This window comes from Phacochoerus africanus, chromosome 3 (genome assembly GCF_016906955.1).
Source record: "Phacochoerus africanus isolate WHEZ1 chromosome 3, ROS_Pafr_v1, whole genome shotgun sequence".
Taxonomy (NCBI): Eukaryota; Metazoa; Chordata; class Mammalia; order Artiodactyla; family Suidae; genus Phacochoerus; species Phacochoerus africanus.
Window position 1 is genome coordinate 192,776,070 of NC_062546.1, and position 19,513 is coordinate 192,795,582.

General features: G+C 40.4%; 1 protein-coding gene across 1 annotated transcript in view; it reads left to right on the forward strand.

Annotated features, from left to right (window-relative positions):
* NYAP2 (neuronal tyrosine-phosphorylated phosphoinositide-3-kinase adaptor 2) overlaps positions 1 to 19,513 on the forward strand; it is a 246,569-nt gene that overhangs the window by 200,434 nt on the left and 26,622 nt on the right. Inside the window, exon 5 of the mRNA XM_047770497.1 lies at positions 1,540 to 1,643. Coding sequence (XP_047626453.1) covers positions 1,540 to 1,643 — 104 coding nt within the window. The remainder of the gene's footprint in view (positions 1 to 1,539; positions 1,644 to 19,513) is intronic.

Consider the following 19,513-nt stretch of genomic DNA (forward strand, 5'->3'; position numbering starts at 1 on the left):
AAAATTTCATGTAATGCTGTAGTAGCAAAGCTTTTCTATGGAGTACAGCTTATATAAAGCAGCATATAGATAGTGTTCTGAGAGTTCCTATTGTGGCTCAGTAGGTTATGAACCTGACTAGTATCTATGAAGGATCGATCCCTGGCCTCACTCATTGGGTTAAGGATCAGGCATTGCCTTGAGCTGTGGTGTAGGTCACAGATGCAGTTTGGATCCCACGTTGCTGTGGCTGTGGCATAGGCCAACAGCTATAGCTCTGATTCGACCTCTAGCCTAGGAACTTTGGGCTGCAGGTGCAGCCCCTAAAAAGTAGAAAACAAAGAAAGATAGTTTTCCTACCCAGCGTGTGCACAGAACCCAGCACGTCCTGGCTCTAGGCATCAGCATGTCCCTGGTCAGTATATTAGTGATATAATAATATCTTTTGAAGCCAGTTGTCCAGAGAGTTTCATCTTTAAGTGAAATTTATAACAAAAGGGTTTTTGAAAAGCCCTTGCATATTTACAATGCAAATATTAACCTTGCTGAACCTCATGTTTCCAGTTTGTAAATTGGGAGCATTTATAGCTAACTCTGTAACTCTAAAGATTACCTTTAAGATTGGAGATAATTTAAGTGTAGCCCAAACAGAAGCTGAGCTATACCAAGCACTCAAAAACTTAACAGCTAATATGAAGGTTTGTGAAAAAAGCACAGATATCAATTTTTCTTTTAATTTCTCTTTTTCTTCTCCTTTATAAATATCTTCAAGTGTCTGAAAACCAGTGTCCTCTGTGTGCCAAAAATTCTATGCTTCTTGAATGAAGGGACTTTGTTCCATCACCAAATTCTAATCTCCAGATTATCCCGTCAGTGGCTTAGGCAAGTCATTTAAATAGAGAAAGAGGGGAAGTCTTTTTGATTTTGAAAAATAATAGTATTATGAAAGATTTCAAAAGTCTTAGAAGTGGTTATAAAATTAAAAGAAAATTAAGTTAAATTAGAGAACTATTACATTGAAAACCTGGTGAAAGTAGTCAGCACGAAACAACAATATAGACTTGAAAATTAGAAAGTTAGAAAACTAGAAAAAGAAAGAAAGAGGGAAGGAGCAAGAGAATGAAAGAAGAAAAAAGAAAGAGAAAGAAAGGGAGAAAGAGGAAAGAGAAAAATTTGGAGAAGATGGAAAAGACACTTTAGGACAGAGGAGAACCATGGACCAACGCTGAAAATGAAGCACCATAAAGAGTCATGTCAGTGGCTTTTTCCCCAAATGAGATGTTGCTCCATCACTCTTTAGAGACTCACCCTAAATGGGGTAAAATGTGCAAGGGACAAGGCCTTGAGCTAAGGGACTTGTTTTTTATTCCCAGGAAAGGATCTGTTAACAAAGCTTGCTTTAGAATCAATTGTTGTGAAATTGTTTCATCACCTGCCAGTGGTCAGCAAACATCAGAAGAATTCAGTGCATTAAAAGCAAACCCAAAAGAAAGTCTGGGAGCCGGTTCATCACTGCAGACTTTGCTCAACTAATGCTTTGTCTTTCTCCCTCGTTCACAGAACCGAAGGTCAGCTGCAAACTCGGCCGGTCGGCATCCACATCAGGTGTGCCCCCTCCATCAGTTACTCCTCTCAGGCAAGCCAGTGACCTGCAACAGAGCCAGGTACCATCATCGTTAGCCAATCGTGATTGACTTCCTGTGATGCGACATGCCAAACGCTTTCCACCTCTGTCTGTTGTGTGTTGCTGTAACAACCTTCGCATTTGCTTTTATTTTTCTGTGTGTGTATGGGCGGGGGTGTGGGGATGAGTTGTGGCCCTCTGTGTTTTCATCCAAAAAGGAAAGTCCTTCTCCCCTGTGACTGGTGCAGCTTTCTTTGCTGTTTGTTACCAAATTGTTTTTTTTTTGTCTCCGGTTTCCATCATTCTGTAATATAAATGTAGTAAACTTGTACTCTCTGTATTGGCTTAGCGGTTATTTTTTTTAAATTCTTTCTCTCTTCCATGTTTTGTGTACTTTTATACTGTCTCTGAAAATTTATCAACATTTGATAAATTTATCAACTTTGTTTTATGTAGATTTCTTTTTAAGTGTTTTGTCCACGACACTTGCACAGATGTTGTCAATGAATTTGTACATATTGTTTAGTTCTTATCCTATTATACTGTAATATTTGTGGTCGTTTTACTTTTCTTTTCATTTAGCTTGGAGCATGATTGTAAGAGACTGTGAATATTCATGTCCTTATAAATATTCATATACCAACTCATTCGGATTGAACATGGCAGCTAGTCTTTTTTCTTAGGCCATAAAAAAAAAACCCTGATAATCTAGATATTTACCAAAAACTTTAGATTAATAAGGCAATCTTTAAATAAATGACTTTTCTCTCTAATGCCAATGATATCAGAAATGTTCTCAGTAAGGGAATGTAAGTGTTTATGCATGGTAAATGAGATCTCTATTATCATTTGGAGAAAAGAGACAAGAAATAAAGGTGTCAGATACAATATTACTTTATCCTTTACAGTACAGTATGTTGCTCTGATGTTCATTTGGATACATGGTTGTGTATGGGGAAAATCATTGCACATAGATGCTCTGTCTATAACTCATCCAATAGGAATTCAATGAAATGACTTAATGTGTGATGCTTAATTGTTGTTACTGTTAAATATTATGGGTGTTAAATAGGATAATGTCATCCTGGAATGGTTTTCTCTCTGCTTCCCAGCTTTAATCTTCACATTCATAAAACTCTTCTGAAACTGTAAATTATAAGACTAAGCAATGATACCTCCATGGGAACTGTCCATTACTGATTAGCAAATTACATAGTCATCCATGATTTAAAATGTCAAGCTCTTTTAAAAACATAGCTAAGCAGAATAATTGCATTTTTTTTTTCTAATGGGAGATGTGGTGCTTTTTAGTATTTTGGTCTGGCTTAAATATTCATAAGATTTGATTTATGGATATATGGATATAAACACGGGAGATGAAAGGCTTCTCTCAAGGGCATCTCACGTGCCATTTAGAATTTCCTGTGTCTTAATTTAAAATATTAACTGCCTTCATAACTAAATGAATCCACCTCAGACACTTTTTGGGTATAAAAGAAGTAGAAACAATAAGACAATGAGTAAATAAATAATTAACCTCACTAAGATAAACTGCCATTGTAGCTGATTAAAACTACTCCAAAATACCACATTTCCAACATTTCAAGCTTACACATTGGCTGCAGAATGGGGGAACTTTAGCTGCCTGGCACAGGATTGCATCAATACAGTTCATTTTCTAGGTACACATATCTTACTATTGTACTACCTTGGTGTCTCGGAGAGGTTTTGTGTTGTTTTCATTTTTTTACCCTAATTATCTTTATAGTTGTTTCATCCTAAGCCCTTTCGATTCTCAATGACAGCAGGCTCCTGGGGTAACTTCCAGAACAGAAACAAGGTACAATCTTTGTGCCTTTGCCTTATCAGCTCTTTGCTTTCCCAATGGGATGTTCTTCATACTTCAAAATCTAGCGACATGAGGAAGCCCCTCTTGTTGCTTATAGGCTGCATGTTTTCTCTCTAACTGGGAGAAATTCTGGCACACAGCCATGTCACAGATGTGTTGTCAGGGCTGCAAATTCAAAGGCTGGTCTCTGAGTCTCTCTTCTGCAGCTTGTGATCAGTTGTAGCACTTACCTATTTCTACACCCTGGTGCTAATGGGATAAACATGACTCAGAAGAACCTTACTCGGCATTATTCCAACTTGGATTGAACTGAAGTCCCTGGGTACTCACTGAAGCCTCTCTTCTCACCTAATTCCCAGGCTCTTAACTGAGATGTCTCCTAAATTACACACAGGATGACACAGCCCAGTAACCCGAGACAATGGTGAAAGACATTTAAGCATGTTGAATATTCACACCCAAACTAGGCTATGGAACACCTAGCGTTATCAAAGAATTACCCTGGCCACTTTTTTTTAAAAAAAGTGTTTTTCCAATACTGGGATTCCTAATAGTTATTAAAACACAGAATGCTTAAGAGAAGATGAATAGACTTCTTACTAGGAAAATCTCTGGAAGACCATGTGATCTGTTTAATGCAAACAAAAGTAATTACTAAGCCCTGAAATAATTCTAGTAGTGCTTATCTGTTGAGGAATATGACTTTAAGAAGCCATATTATGGGACATTGCTGTTCATAGAGAAGGAACTGTGTGTTTTGTTTTATTGTTGTTTTTTCCATATTGTTCACATCTTATCTCCTTTCAGTTTTTCACTCATTACTAGTTTTTCACTCCCCACTTCATGTCATGGTTGGAGCTTTCTGAGAAGTATTGCAGGAGGAGATGGAATGGCCTGAGATTGCTCCAGGAGAGATGGGTAGAAGTGGCTCTACAGGACTGACCCTCACCCCCAGGAGCCTAGGCCAATGATGATTAATCTCCCCTAAAGAATCTGGAGACCATAGTGATTGATCCACAGAGGAGCCCTGGGCTCATAGAGACTGCTTATGTGTAAAAATAAAAGTGGAGGTAATGTTTGTTTGACTTTGCAGTCTGTTTTGGCTTCAGGTGAAATAGCAGACACAAGATATGTAGAAATGTATAATCATATCTCCCTGGACCTTAAAATATGTAAGAGAAAATAGAAAGCTCAGGACAGAAGTATGATTTCCAAAGCATTTAGAGTTTTATTATTTTTTTAACACAACGCGTAATACTCTCTGACATTCAGAGAGATGAAAAATCGATAATTTCTTTCTTAATTCACTCCTGAAAAAATAAAGCAGACACAGGGCAATTAGGGGAAAGGGACATTTCCTTGGAATTTTATAGCAATGCAGCCACACATTTTGGCATTGGTCATAAGGCAAAACTTTGGAAATTAGACTGAATTTCTGTGGCTGCTGTGAGAAAGCTACTTTCTTTTCTTCTTGATAAAAGCAAAACTGTATAGAAGTCCTATTTCCAATTTGGAGCCTACCACACTCTATCTTTTTTTAATGTATAAAGTAGAAAGCCATGTGCTTAGAAGGAAGAAGTGTGAGTTTGATGACCAATGAGGATGTTCACGTGATTCCTCCATCCCTGGCCTCTGGCCTCAGGGACCTCCCTTCCTTTGCAGAGGGCATCATCTCTAGTATTGCCACAGCAGGTGATGGACTAGAAACTAAGGAGCAGGGTCCTGAGAGAGCCAGGCTTTCCTTCAAGAAAGGAGCAGCTAGGGTGTGCCTCCAGTCACAGATGCCAGCTTTCTTTGGAAAAGGGTTCTCAAGAAATATTTGTACTCATTTTTTCTGGGAAGGAAGAAGATGAGACCCTTATCCACCACTAAACACACACACACTCACAATACACGCATGAACGCTCAGACAAGCTCTCACAGGCTCGTACGTGTACATACACACCTGCTCACACACACCTAATCACAGCCTCATGAACCCTCCCATGTTTTAAGTAGCAGCTTCTCGTGTCAAATCAGGGAATCACAGAGCTAACAGTGACCTACGTGTTGAACTGAGAACTCTCTCTCCGAGGTGTGTTTATAGTTCCAGATTATCCCTGATTATCCTTGATCGCGGGGAGGGAGTAACAAAAGGCCTCTGTCATTTCCTTTGGACTTACCTTTCAAAATCTGACAGCCCCAAATCTCTTCAGAAATGTAAAAATCACCTCTGAAGCCATTATCCCTTGTTCCGTGGGTCTTGTGTCAAGAGGGCTGCCTTCTCAGCACACAGTACAAGCTGTGCCCAGGCTGGTCCCTGCTGTGTACTTACAAGCTGTTATCCAGACAGACAAGCCCAGTTCCTTTCAACTGGCCTCTTCAGGATTATTTCACAAACGTTAATTTCTTTTGATGGCAGTCCTCTGGACTCCCTCCAAGCTCCTAACACCCTGCTTAAGCTTGATGACCCTGTTGGAGCCTAATGAGAGCCTGCCTGGACTCCAGGGCTAGGTGTGCGTGCCAGCATCTGGCCAGCTTGCCTAAATAATGGAAGAATGTATTTGCATGTCCACCGCTTGATGCATGCCCAGGGTGTGTTTTTGGACATGCCTGGATGTTAAAATTGTTTTCTAGATATCATACAAAAGGAAGCTAAACCATCCAAAGATACAGATTAAGGATCAGTACATTCAAAAGTAGAGATTTAGGATTGGAGTGGATTCTGTGGCAAGAGCTTGGCTCAGTTTAGAATGTGACCCTCAATGACTTTTGCTGCCTTCTAAATTAGTTCTCTCACTAAAGGTTTCTTTCTGTAGATCCTTGAACAAATGTTTTCCTCAGACAATCTCATTTTGCCTTTTCCCTTGGTCTCTCATAGTCCCAGAGCAGCAGGATGTCTTGATTTGTCACACAGACTCAGTGATGCTTTGCCTTAAAGCTTTGAGAAGCCCAGTGCTCTTTTTCAGCTTGGGTGTGAGTTCTGGGTTAAAACCGGTGGGAGCCTGGAGAGAATGAGGAAGACTAAGGGAGACAATATAGCAACATAAATACTCAAACAACCACATAGAAAGCACTTGTAATTTAATCCACTCAGTGCCTGCCCACATTTCTCAATAATATAACATCACTGGGTATGTTCTTATTTAATTTCACCTTCTGTGCGTTGGATCAGGTAGAGAAATGAAAACAAACCTGTTGACTGAAATTAAAATAACACGCAATGTGAAAGCTGTGAGTTTTAGTGTTTTGGAGGGCACTGACGGAGGACTGTAGCCCAGGAGCGGTAGCCTCTTGGATGGATCAGAGGAACTGCCTCGATGGGGTGGGAAGAGAGGCCAGTATATATGTGATTTTGGCAAAGGGGTACATACAGTTAGGCATACCTCTCAATGGAATGTTGCTATTTATCACAAGGAACAGGTATCTCAGCTAATGATTTTAGTGCTTTTCTAAGCAGGTGGAGGTGCAGGAGTCAAGGTTCAGGTATATATGTATATCTGGGTCACTTTGCTGTACAGCAGAAATTGACAGAGCAGTGTAAATAAGCTATAGTATTTTTTTTTTAATTATCTTAAAATATTTCGGACTGACTAAGAGCCTGTTTTGCCTGTTTTCCCAGGGCTCAGAGTGCCTCATCCTGATCTTCCCCCAGATTTCCTTTCAGGGTGTGTTGCAGGTCAGCAGCTGCAGTGGCTAATGACTTAATCCTTATAGAACTTGATGACTGGTGACATTCCTTCCTTTATAAGCTCTAAGGGTGAAGAAGCTTCAGTTCCCTGTGGAATTCCTTTGCTGCCATTAGCATAGATGTGACTCGTTTTGCCAAGACTATTCCTGCTTTATTCCAGTCCTGGGTCCTGGAACATACATGTTACGAGGTTTCATCTGATCCGTACACACACTGTGAAGGCTCTGCATGCTGTAGCTAAGGTTTTGTGTTAGACGGGAGAAAACAATGTTAGGAAGAAGAAGGCACAGGATATGTGCATGGGGACCATGCGCCACCCCAACTTCCGATGAAGTGGCCCCTTGCTCAGATGTTGAGCAAACTTTTTTTTTTAAGATCCTATGACATTCCAGATCCTGTCAGATCTGAACTGAGAGAATATTCTACATTGCATTTGTAGCTTTATAAGGGCTGCTTTAATTGTATGCTCAGGTTACATCCTATGATGGAAACGATAAAACAATCAAACAAAAAACAGAAAGCAGAAATAGAACACCCAGCCAAAGAGTAAAAGCTGAACTCACTACGTCTTTCCCACATAGCTCCCTGCTACCACTACTGAATAGCTCTAGGCCATTCAATAGATTTTTTAAAAACTGAAATATATTGTTATTGTGTCAATTTCTGCTGTACAGCATAGTGACACACACACACACACACACACACACATATACTTTTTTTTTCCCTTTTAAGGCCGAACCTACAGCATATGGAAGCCCCTAGGCTAGGATCAAATCAGAGCTATAGCTGCTGGCCACAGACGCAACCCCAGCAACAAGGGATCTGAGCTACGTCTGCGACCTACACCATAGCTTATGGCAATGGTGGATCCTTAACCTACTGAGTGGGGCCAGGGATCGAACCCGCATCCTCATGGATCCTAGTTGGGTTCATTAACTGCTGAGCCATGAAGGGAAATCCGAATATACATTCTCTTTCTCATACTATCTTCCATCATGTTCTATCCCAAGAGACTGGATATAGTTCCCTGTGCTAAACGACTTTTGTTGTTTGTTTCATTCTGCATGCAAGTCGACCTGACATATGTTTCCAAACATATAGAAGCAGATTAGAGGATTTGGAAAGCCCCACTAAGTTTACAAAGCAATGTCAGCATCATGTTGGAGAAGGGTTTATCTGTACTAACTTCAAATTATAAGATAAAATTGCGGTGTTAACAAAGATTATGTTACAAAGAAATTATAGTTATTTGTTACAATAATGCTGTTTACCAAAGAGAATGGATCTAGCCCTGTGAAAAGTGAAATACGTTCATGTTACAAATAGGAATGTCAGTGATTATATGGATCTACTGCCATGTATTATGGCATAATTGCATTAAAATAACGCCAGTGCCAAAAAGTAAACAAGCAAAAGCGTTGTCTTATGTGTGTTCTTCTCATCCCTGTCTAGTTGATTTATAAAAATCGTAGGCTTCAGTACTTTTTGAGGCTTACTGTATTTAGTGTCATACTTAAAGAAGAAACAAGATTTTGTTATTGCCTTTAAATAATAGACACATCTAGTAATATGCGTAATGAAGTGTTGGTATAATTTAATTTCCATTTTCTTTCAAAGAATCAGATGGCAGAAACTCGAATTGCTTTCTACCATTGACCACAGTCTGGACTGAGAAATTTTGATGTTTTATGTGGGCATCGTGTGCTTGTTATCGTGTGCTTGTTAACTTTTGTACATTTCAAGGAGCAGAATATTGGGGGTCACTTTTTGAAGGCCAACAGTCTCATGACCCTTCTCTCAATAATTCTGATATTAAATAGAATTGAAACTAACAAAACCATCCCTTGGCTTTCATTTTAATCCCCCTACCCCATAATCTTGCATTTCCTCCCTTGAAGAAAGAGGCAGGATGTAATAAAATAAGGCATGTTCTCTGAGAAGTCTTGAATGAATTGACAAATCAGGGTGGGGTTGGGAGGCAAATGTGCTCAAGACAGGAGCTGCCCTCTGACTCTGCCTATGCCCTGTACCTGTATTCATCCTTCTCAGCATCAAGGTGGTCAACTTAACCCACCAGGGCTAAAGGCACAGGTGTGAAGTTGTTGAAGTATATAGTCCAGCATTCTTTAACACAAGGAAGGGATTAAGAAGTCCTCTAGGGTTCTTAGATGAAGTTGGCATGATGAAAACCACCTGCCATTCATTGCCATCCCTATTGAGCTTATCATGTGCCAAGAGCTTCCTTACATCCTTGTAGGTGTACTCGCCACAGTCCTACCCCGTTATTATTCCATCACAACTAAGGATAATAAGTGATGTGACAAGTTTTGTTCAAGTTTTGTACCTATTAAATGTCAGTCTATGATCCCAGCTACTCAGCTGGTTAAATACGTGAAGTTTAGAGGATGTGAGACTTCTATTAGAATCCTGGCTCCACCTGTTGGTAGCTGTGTGACCTTGAAGAGGTGGCTCAGATGATCAGAGTCCGTTTTCTCATCTGTAAAGTGGGAGCAGTCTTACCTGCCTTCTGTGGTTGTTGTTGCAAATCAATGAGAACATATACATGTAAAGTCCTAGAGAGACATTATCTGTCAGAAAAATAATAATTTCTTCCCTTCTAGCTTTTCCTTCTTCCAAAACTCAACTTTCCTTCTTGCTGGAAAGTCATGGGGCAGAGGCATGGTAGCCAGTAGTATTCCCAAAGAGATGGCGGTGGAAGGAATGCTTCTGGCCATGCTAGTGTCACTGACCTCGTGCAGTACTTCCAGCACGTGATGATAATAAAAAGCAGGCAGATTTTTAGTCACTGATCACTGACTTTAAATTCTCTAGGAGTTCCCGTCGTGGCGCAGTGGTTAACGAATCTGACTAGGAACCATGAGGTTGCAGGTTCAATCCCTGGGCTCGCTCAGTGGGTTAAGGATCCGGTGTTGCCGTGAGCTGTGGTGTAGGTTGAAGACGTGGCTCGGATCCCGCGTTGCTGTGGCTCTGGCATAGGCCAGCGGCTGCAGCTCCGATTTGACCCCTGGCCTGAGAACATCCATATACCCTGGGAGCGGCCCTAGAAAAGGCAAAAAGACAAAAAAAAAAGACAAAAAAAAAATTTCTCTAGACAGCGCCTCTCCTTATTGCCAGTATGTGAGATAGACTGACTTCAAGAGGACCTCTTGGTACACTTGATATGTTTATTATATTCATTATTTCTTCTCCTCCATATAGGAAATTAGATATTCAGTTATTTATTGTCTAATAGGGCGTCTGGATCTGGCATTTCTTCTTCCCCTGGCGATCTCACGTGTGGTTTGGAAGCAAAGCCGACGAAGGGTGTCATTTCCGAAATGACCCCTGTCTGCACCCCCCTTCTTGGGTTCCGGTGTGCACGAGTGCTGGGAAGATGGCAGGGCCGTCAAGGAAGCCGCTTCTTTGCGCAGACTCAGGGCACGTTTGCCGCCAACCTCAGCATTTGCTTAAAGCTCCCCCAGACCACAGTTTGAAACGCTTTGTTTTCTTATCTGCACGCAGATCTGCCCACGAGCATGCCCATGATGATATTTTATCCCATTAGATCAATTTAACTTTTCTATGCTCGTTGTATTGATTTAATTCGTTTTTGTTTTTCATTTTTTTCCTTTTTAAATGAAGAAAGCACTAAGGATACTGCCTTATAAATTGTTATGTAAACAAGGAGGACTGAATTTTAAGAGCATTCAGTCTTGCCAAGTGAAGGTGTGCCAAATCGAGTCTCCATCTATGGCGATCAGTTGCCACTGCTTAGTAATTCTTAGGCAGAATCTGAGTCAATGGAATATCTTTTATTTATTGTAATATTTGGAATCCTCATTTTTTCCTCCTCACATGCCAAGTGTGGTGTACTTTACTGAGCTAACAGTAATGCACACGTGTCTGGGGAAGTGAGGCTGAAGATTTCAAATCTACTTACTATCATGTTTGTTTATTCCATGGGGTTTCAAGAAGATATTTAAACTTTCCAATTCCATGACAATTTTTTTTTTAATAAAATAGAGGCTTTGGGAGGCAGTTGAAAATATTTGGTTGCCGAATGTCAGTAGACTTCAAAGGGAAGCATTGGCTTCAAGTCTAAAGGACAAAGTATGAATGTGTAACTCTAGGTCTTGTTTGAGTTGTACACAGAAAGCTGTTGAAGGAATATTAAAGCTTTATAGATTGACAACTTCATTTGAGAACTGAATGCTACGATCATGTTCTGCTGCCAGTTACTAGCAGACATTCCCTTGGAACCCTCCTCCATCATAGGCTCTTAAGTATTCAAATGCCTGACAGACAGGCTGTAGATGGGCTGGCCAGCCTGGCTTGGGGACAAGAACTGTAACATCGGATGGACACATAGCGCCACCTAGCATCTGAAGTGCACTTTGCAGTCTGTACTTGGAAGAACTGAATCAAACAAAACTGCTTTATGACAGAGAAGATGTGCTCTAAGGGGTAAAAAGCATAGTGCTTATAGAAACCCCGGACAAACTTTTCGGGTGGTGTTTGTATTGCCCCTTTTCCTTACTTCAGTTTTGTAATCTTAGGCTTTCTAACTCCTAAATGCCCCTTTTCATACTTTTTTTGTGTGTGTGGGGGGGTTGGGTTGGATAATGAATCACAGCCAGTGTCTCTAAGGGTTATCTAATATTTATGACTAGATGCAGCTATTTTCATTGGGATTTGTGACATTTTCTGTGCATTGTATTCCCTAAATCCAACCCAAGCCAGTAGGAATATGTAGACTGAAAAGTCAAGCCTTGGCTAAATAGAAGAATTCCTTCTTGATTGCTTTGGCTTGACATTAACATGTTTAAAACATACACCCTAAGATTTTCTTCCTGAAAAGAGTAGTTTCTCTAACCCGTGAGTACATTTACCTCTAATTTAAGTTACATGTGAATTAGGAAGAGATGTGTACATTGCATTATTATTGCTTCAGACATAGACTACCCTTGATTTAGACTAATAAATACATCCACATTCTGAGTGCCTTACTCAAGAACTTCTAGAAAAGCTTTAATTTCTTCACTAGATCACCTGCTGGAGAAACCTTTGTTCGTTATTCTGTGCTGCAAGGAAACTTGACCCTTCAGTGTGAAAGCGTATTTCTAAAATGGCTTTCATCGAAGGCTTATTGTGTGCTTGACACTGTTCAGAATGTTGGGTCAGATCATTTTATTTTCACAACTTACTTTTCAAGTCGGTAACCTTACCCCCACTTCACTCTTGACAAAACTGAGGCTACAGAGTTTGTTACATGTTGAAGGCTTATAGCTAGGCAGTGTCTCAATGGACATGACGTATAAGCCCAGGAAGTTTTAGCTACGAAACTGCTTCATTTTCTACCAGAAATAGCTGTCTCCGAATTTGTTCTCTTTGTAAAACTCACCTTCCTTCATTTTCTTTCACCCACATATTTAATCATTCTTTAATTGTTCCAGGTCTTGCCTTATACATTTTCTAGATTAAAAGCTTCATAGCAGAGGGTGAAATTCAACTAAGACTTTAACTGAACAAGGTAACACCTAAGGCAGGATCTCCAAGAGTAAGATGGGGTTGGGAATGTAACTCCTGGAAGGAAATTCCAAGTCACTCCATTGCATTTTTCTCTCGTGGACTGGTGTTGTGAGAACTCAGTTACGCAGGTGTGTGCGTGTGTGTGTGTGTGTGCGCGTGTGCATGCACACACACGTGCACGCGCGCGCACACACACACACATGCAGTTGAGAATATAAACATGTGAGCATGCCTAACTCCACATTCTGAAAAGAAAATACATGCCTCTTACCTGCACACCTAAATACCAGCATCTTGATTTCTTATGTGGATTTAACCAACAACACACAAAAAGACAAATAATGTATCCAGAAAGATTTTTCAGACTTCTGGGCTTCCTGGGAGCAGACACTCTAAGGGGTGGGTGGTGGTGGGGGCACTATACTGTCACTTCAAAGCCTTTGTTTTCTAAAGTAAATGCTGTTAGAATTAGTTAAGAACCCCTGGTTGTCAGTTATTTTGACAGGGATGGTATTTGGAATGCTGCATATAATGGCTTCCTTTCTAGAGAATGAGGAAGTTATTTGAAGGACCCAAAGGTATCAAGAACAATCTTACCCACCTCAGTTAACTTTGCATGTGAAAGAGGGAGAGGCTTTTCGGGAAAAGCCAGCAGATCCAAAGTCACTTATCACTCAGGATACAAGGCAGGCAGGAACACAGTCTATGCTCTCACTTGTCGGATATAATGGAGCAGGAACACTTGAAGAAGTCTAATGGGAAGCACTTACATCCCATGGTGGCTTTCCCGGACTTCATGGAATTTCCAGGTATGTTGATTTCTACATCCATATAAAATGAGGTAATTCATGAGAAAGCACAGTCTAAACTAGAAAGTTTAAATGTACATGCTTATTTTCAGTCATTTATTGATTCAACATACAGGCTTTTTTGATACAACATTTTGCTTGAGCAAAGAAGTTCAAGGCACTGTCTGGCCTCTAGGAAAGCATGACACATTGGGGGAATAAGACCACAGGACAGTAGGGCAGAAGGAAGTGAGCCTGGAGCTGCTTCAGCAGCTTTAAGGTATGAATTCTCTTGGATCTGTACTGTCTTGCAAGATGACCATGCCATTTTTATGAAAGGCTCAGTGTCCTCACTCCTATCCCCAACTCCAGTCTCCTGTGTCCGCTCGCCCCTAAATTCATGCCACACCAATAAGAGAGTAACCATGTGTTGATTCCTCCAGGCAAAGCTTTGTAAAGTCTGTTGCCTACAGGATGGAAGATACACTGCCTTGCATGAATTTCAAGCATATGTGATCTGGCCCCATCTTCCTGTTCAGCTTCACTCTCCAACACCATGTCTTCTGCTCCTCCACGTACTCACCATGATGCTTTTCCACTTTTAAACGCTCCGGGGTTGCCTCCAAGCCTTGCCTTAACATTAACTTCTGCTTGGAATTCCTGCCTTAGTCCTGGGCTCCCGGCAAACTACGACTCATCGCTCAAGTCTGGGCTCAAGTATGTTTCCTCATTTTTGAGGCTGTCCCAACCCTCGCAAGCATATCTTCTTTTTCCTCTGTATTTTGTACTTCCCACACGCAAGTGTAAATAACCTTATTTTTCTATCAAAGGACAACATTGTCTAAGGGATGTTATCCTCTGAGCTGCTACCCAGAAAAGCAGTCTGGAGAAAGCCAGCTTAGATAAATTCCTTTGATATCAGAAATTTACATTTGTCAGTGTGCATTGGAAACTTGCAAAGAGGAGGCTATCAGATGTCATACCTGTCAAATATATTTGACCAGTGAACTCTTTTCATAATTTTTCAAGGAGCATCTCTTTTGGTACTAAAGATGCATACCATAATTATTTTCATTAGATTGTAGTCTCTTAAAGGGTTGGGGTGCATATTTTCATCTTGGAAATCTCTAGTCACCTTAGTCTCTGTATTTTTAAGAATTCATTTTATTGAAGTACAGTTGATTTATCATGCGTTAGTTTCTGCCATATAGCAAAGTGATTCAGTTACACGTATATACATTATTTTTCATGTTCTTTTCCATTATGGTTTACTGCAGGATGCTGACTATAGTTCCCTGTGCTATAGTAGGACCTTGTTGTTTATCCATTCTATATACAATAGTTTGCTTTACTAATTCCAAACTCCCGGTCCTTTGCTCCTCAACCATTTCTTCCCCTTGGCAACCACAAGTCTGTTCTCTATGTATGTGGTCTATATCGAATGAATAAGTGAATGCTAAAGGTGGAAACAGATAAGCATCTCCTTGTCATACTATTATAATCATTTGCAGGAGTGGTTGGGCTGCTGACAGGTGGCTCTGCACATAGTCATCACACCTCAGCTAGTTCAGGAACTAGTTTTACCTTCTGGTGGAGGATGAGAGACAAGTGTTGGAGAAGAGGATTGAAAGGCAAGTTCCACTGAGAGAAGTAACACCATGACTGCAATTCACTCTGAAAGGAAATCTCTATTAAACTGATTTCTAAAATTTGATTAAAAAATCAGCTTTATTAACAGGAGAAAGAGTGTATCAAAGGGACCACCTTATAAAGATAAATTTTAATGATGCAACTATACATTTAGGACAGGACACAAGCTGGGATTGGAGCAAATGAAGCCCTTTAAAGTCTTTAACAGAGGGATTATAAAGCCTTCCCTCCATGAAGAATTCAGCATGAATTTTATATTTTAAAATAATGTAAAATTTATGTAATGTCTCTACTTCTGACATCACACAAAATGTGTTTATCAATTCACATTCTGATGTGTGGGAATTTTATTCCCCACACCATGTAGTAGTTCTCCGATACCAGCTGGGGGTCCTGTGATTTAATCAATTCTGACACTATCTACCTGGAAAAAGCACCAGATCCCACAGGTTCAGGGCTCAGTCTCACAAGACTGCTCCCACTTCAGACACCAGTCAAAGCACAGGTCAGATGTGCTATAGTAGGTTCCCTCCACTCTATCTGGGGTTTAACTCATTTGCTAGAGCAGCTTAGAGAACTCAAAGAAACATTGTATTTATTGGATCACCAGTTTGTTATAAAAGGTTATAACTCAGGATGAGTCAGAGGGGAGAGATGCATGGGGCAAAGCAGGGCAGCAGGTTAAGGATCCAACCTTGTCACTGCTATGGGTCACTGCTGTGGTGTGGGTTTGATCCCTGGCCCAGGAACTTGAACATGCTGCAGGCTTAGCCAAAATTTTTTTTTAAAAATTAAAAATTAAAAAAAAAGATAGGACATGAAGCTTCTATGCCCTCTGAGCACTTTATTCTCCTTGAACCTTCAACCTGGTAGCTCCCCTTTCTCGGGGGTTTTAATGGAGGCTTTGTTACATAGTTCTGATTGATGAAATCATTAGCCATTGGTGATAGAATTGTCTTCACCCCCTCTCCCCTCCCTGGAGGTCAGGGGAGATAAGACTGAAAGTTCCAACCCTCTAATCGTGGGGCTGACACTCCAGGCAGCTGCCCCTATGTAACTGCCTCAAATTAACAAGCGCCACCTTTATTGCTCTCATCCCAGAAAAGCCCAAGAGTTTTAGGAGCTCTGTGCCAGGAATAGGGATGATGACCAAATGCATAGTCCTCTGGCCAAATCACAGTATTATCGGGGAGGAAGAAATTTTCCTCCATCCTCCTAGGTTCTTCCGGCTGGCCTAAGAATTAAATAGACATTAGATAGATTAACAAGAGAAAATCAAACAGAAGTTTAATAACTTGCGTACATGGCAGAAACCCAGGAAAACTGAGCAACTCACCAAAATGGCCGAAACCCTCATCTTCAATTTCATCTTCAGGTAAAGACAGGAGAGAGTGTTGGGTGCAGTGGTTTGGGACTTCAAAGAGGAGGCAGGCAATTCTTGCAGAGATGGAAAAGCAAATTTTGGTAAATAAATGGTGGCTGGGCTAGGCAGAGACAATGGGACACAGAGAGGAATCTTGACAGATGTTAACGGGTCCCTTTCTGTCTACACACCTAGTTTACACTGCACTTATCTATGGCGATAGCTTCCTTCCGGGAATAGGTCCTCTGTCTGCATTCTTTTAGGCAGTTATGGCAAAGGTCAAAGTTTCTTCCTGAATCTTTGTGGTCTTGATATTTTTCAGCTCGAAGTAATCCACATGCCAAAGGGACATTTTGGAATGGCAAATTTTGTTTCCCTGCATATCACATTCCCTATATGTTCTGCCATATTTTACTTCACTTTGATTTTCTCTGTACAAAATTTTGCATAAGGTTACTGAAGATGAACTCATTTGTTTCTTGCTTTCTCTGGCTCTCTCTTTTTCTATGGTTTTGCCTCAGATTTGCTGGACATATGCCCTAAACATCTGAAAACTTGTCCTATGGGTGATAAAGCACTTCTTACCTGCCCAAAGAATTTCTAAAACTACTCCTGCAGTCAAATTTAAATACAAAGGCAAAAAGTTAAAAAAATAATAATAATAAGGTGTGAAAACTCTCAGTGACAAAGAGATATTTGCTGTAACATTGCATTGAATTAAAAGAAAGTCTTCTTTTGTGCGGTTCTATCTTCTCAAAAAGAGTACCAGGAGAAGGACTTTTAACACAATTTGACTGTATGATGAACTGTGTGAAGATTTGCCAAAGCTGCCAGAAGAAGGCAGCACTTCCTCTTTCTCTATCTCCTTTTAAAGTGAGAGTGGGAGTTCCTGTCATGGTGCCATGGAAACTAATCCGACTAGGAACCTGTCCTCGCTCAGTGGTTTAAGGATCCAGCATTGCCCTGGGCTGTGGTGTAGGTCACAGACACGACTGGGATCTGGCATTGCTGTTGCTGTGCTGTAGGCTGGCAGCTGTAGCTCCGATTCAACCCCTGGCCTGGGAGCCTCCATATGCCGCAGGTGTGGCCCTCTAAAGACAAAAAGATTTAAAAAAAAATTCAAAAATAAAAGTGAGTGAACTGTCCAGGTCCCAGCAGGAGTGATGCATATCAGTATTCACCATGGAGATGGAAGGAAAGGAGGAATAAGGCCAATGGCTTGTCTGAAGTAGAACACGTCTTACCTTTTCTCCCTTCCTCATCCCTTCCATCATCTTTGCCCCAGCTGCTCCCAGGGGCTTGATTTACTGCAAGAAATTGCTAGGTTCTTTCTTTCTTTCCTCTTCCTTCCTTTCTTCCTTCTGTTCTTTCATTCTTTCGTTCTTTCTTTCGCCACACCCATGATGTGCCAAAGTTTCCTGGGCCAGGGGTTTAACCTGAGCCACAGCAGTGACAACTCCAGCTCCTTAATCTACTGTACTACCAGGGAACTTCTAGGTCCAAATTTCTGAGTGATTTGATAGCCTTCAGCTCTACAGTCACCTGAAGTCTGGGCAAAAAGATAATGTGGGTAAAATTAATGTTTGACCATTTTCTTTTCTCCTTCTCTTTCCAAGGCCTCCATACTCTAAATATCCTACTTCCCACAAAATTATCCAACCCCCATGACCCATATTCCCTATTTAGACTACCATCTCTTGCACCACCAACTAAATGCTAATAATTCACCTGCACATGTCATTGCTAGTGTGACTGCCATTGACATTCTGAAGTAATAGTTTTGCATGTTGGAGTTTGCAAATTGCTTTCATATATTCACTCAGCAAACACTCGTTATCCATGTAAGAAGCACCAGATGTTCTGACTGATGTTCAGTAGTTGATACAAACTCCTGTGTTCAAGGCAATTTCAACCCAGGAAGGCATGCACACACACACACACACACACACACACTGTACTTGCAATTAGTGTAATTAAGAGGAGACTGCACAAAGACAGAGGGATTAACTGTGTGTTTTAAGGGATGTCACTGAAGTGGTCAAGCATGATTTTACAGAAGAGAGAGTTCTGTAAACCTCGTTCTAAGGAAAGAGGGTGGAAGGCCATTACAGCCAGAAGAAAGAAGATTTGCAGAGGAGTAGGGTGTCTGAAACCACACAATTTGGACAAAAAAAAAATGCAAGTAATTTAGCATTACAGTAGTAACAAATGTTGAGGGAAGAAAATTTGAAGGAAAAATGACAAAAGGACGAAGAGCAAACGGTAAAGTTCCTGGAGAATTCGGTACCAGAAACATGAGTCTTACTGTAATTCCCACTTTACAAATAGGGAAAGTGATTCACCCAGGGCAGAAATTTGCAGAGGACCTGTTTCTTTATAATTCAAATTTAATTACCTGAGACCTTGTCACAGAATTTTCAGGTGAATGTGGACAGATTGTAGAGGACATCCCTTTCTCAGACAGTGAGCATTACAAAGAGGAGATTGCTGATGCAAATAAATCTTCAATTGGTAGAATATCTAAGGGCCTTAATGTATTTGCTTTACATTTTTTTTTAATTTTGAGAATTTTCCAGTGACAGAAAAGTTGGAAAGCTAGTATACCTGTATACGCTTAAATACACACACAAATATATTTTAATCATGACACTTCATATCTAAATATTTAAACATGTGTGTCCTAAGATCAAGGGCATTCTTCTAAACAATCGCACTCAAAAAGGGAAGTCAAGTGAATTAGAATATTTCAATGTTATAGTTGAAAATAAAGCCCATTTTCAAACCTCTACAAGTGCCCCTATGCTATGCTTCTTCTCAATCTAGGACCCAATCAAGGATGATATATTACCTTTAGTTCTCGTGGCTTTTTAAAATCTCTTTTACTTATAAAATTTTCTCACATTGATTTTTTTCAGGATACTGAAGTTTTCAGACCCCAGAATAGGAGTCTTTTTTTTTTTTCCTTTTCCAGAAAAAATCTTCAGTTTTGAGGTGTGTGATTTTTCTTTTGTGGTTAGATTGAAATTTTAAAAATTCAAGCAAGAAGATGACATTTGGAGGC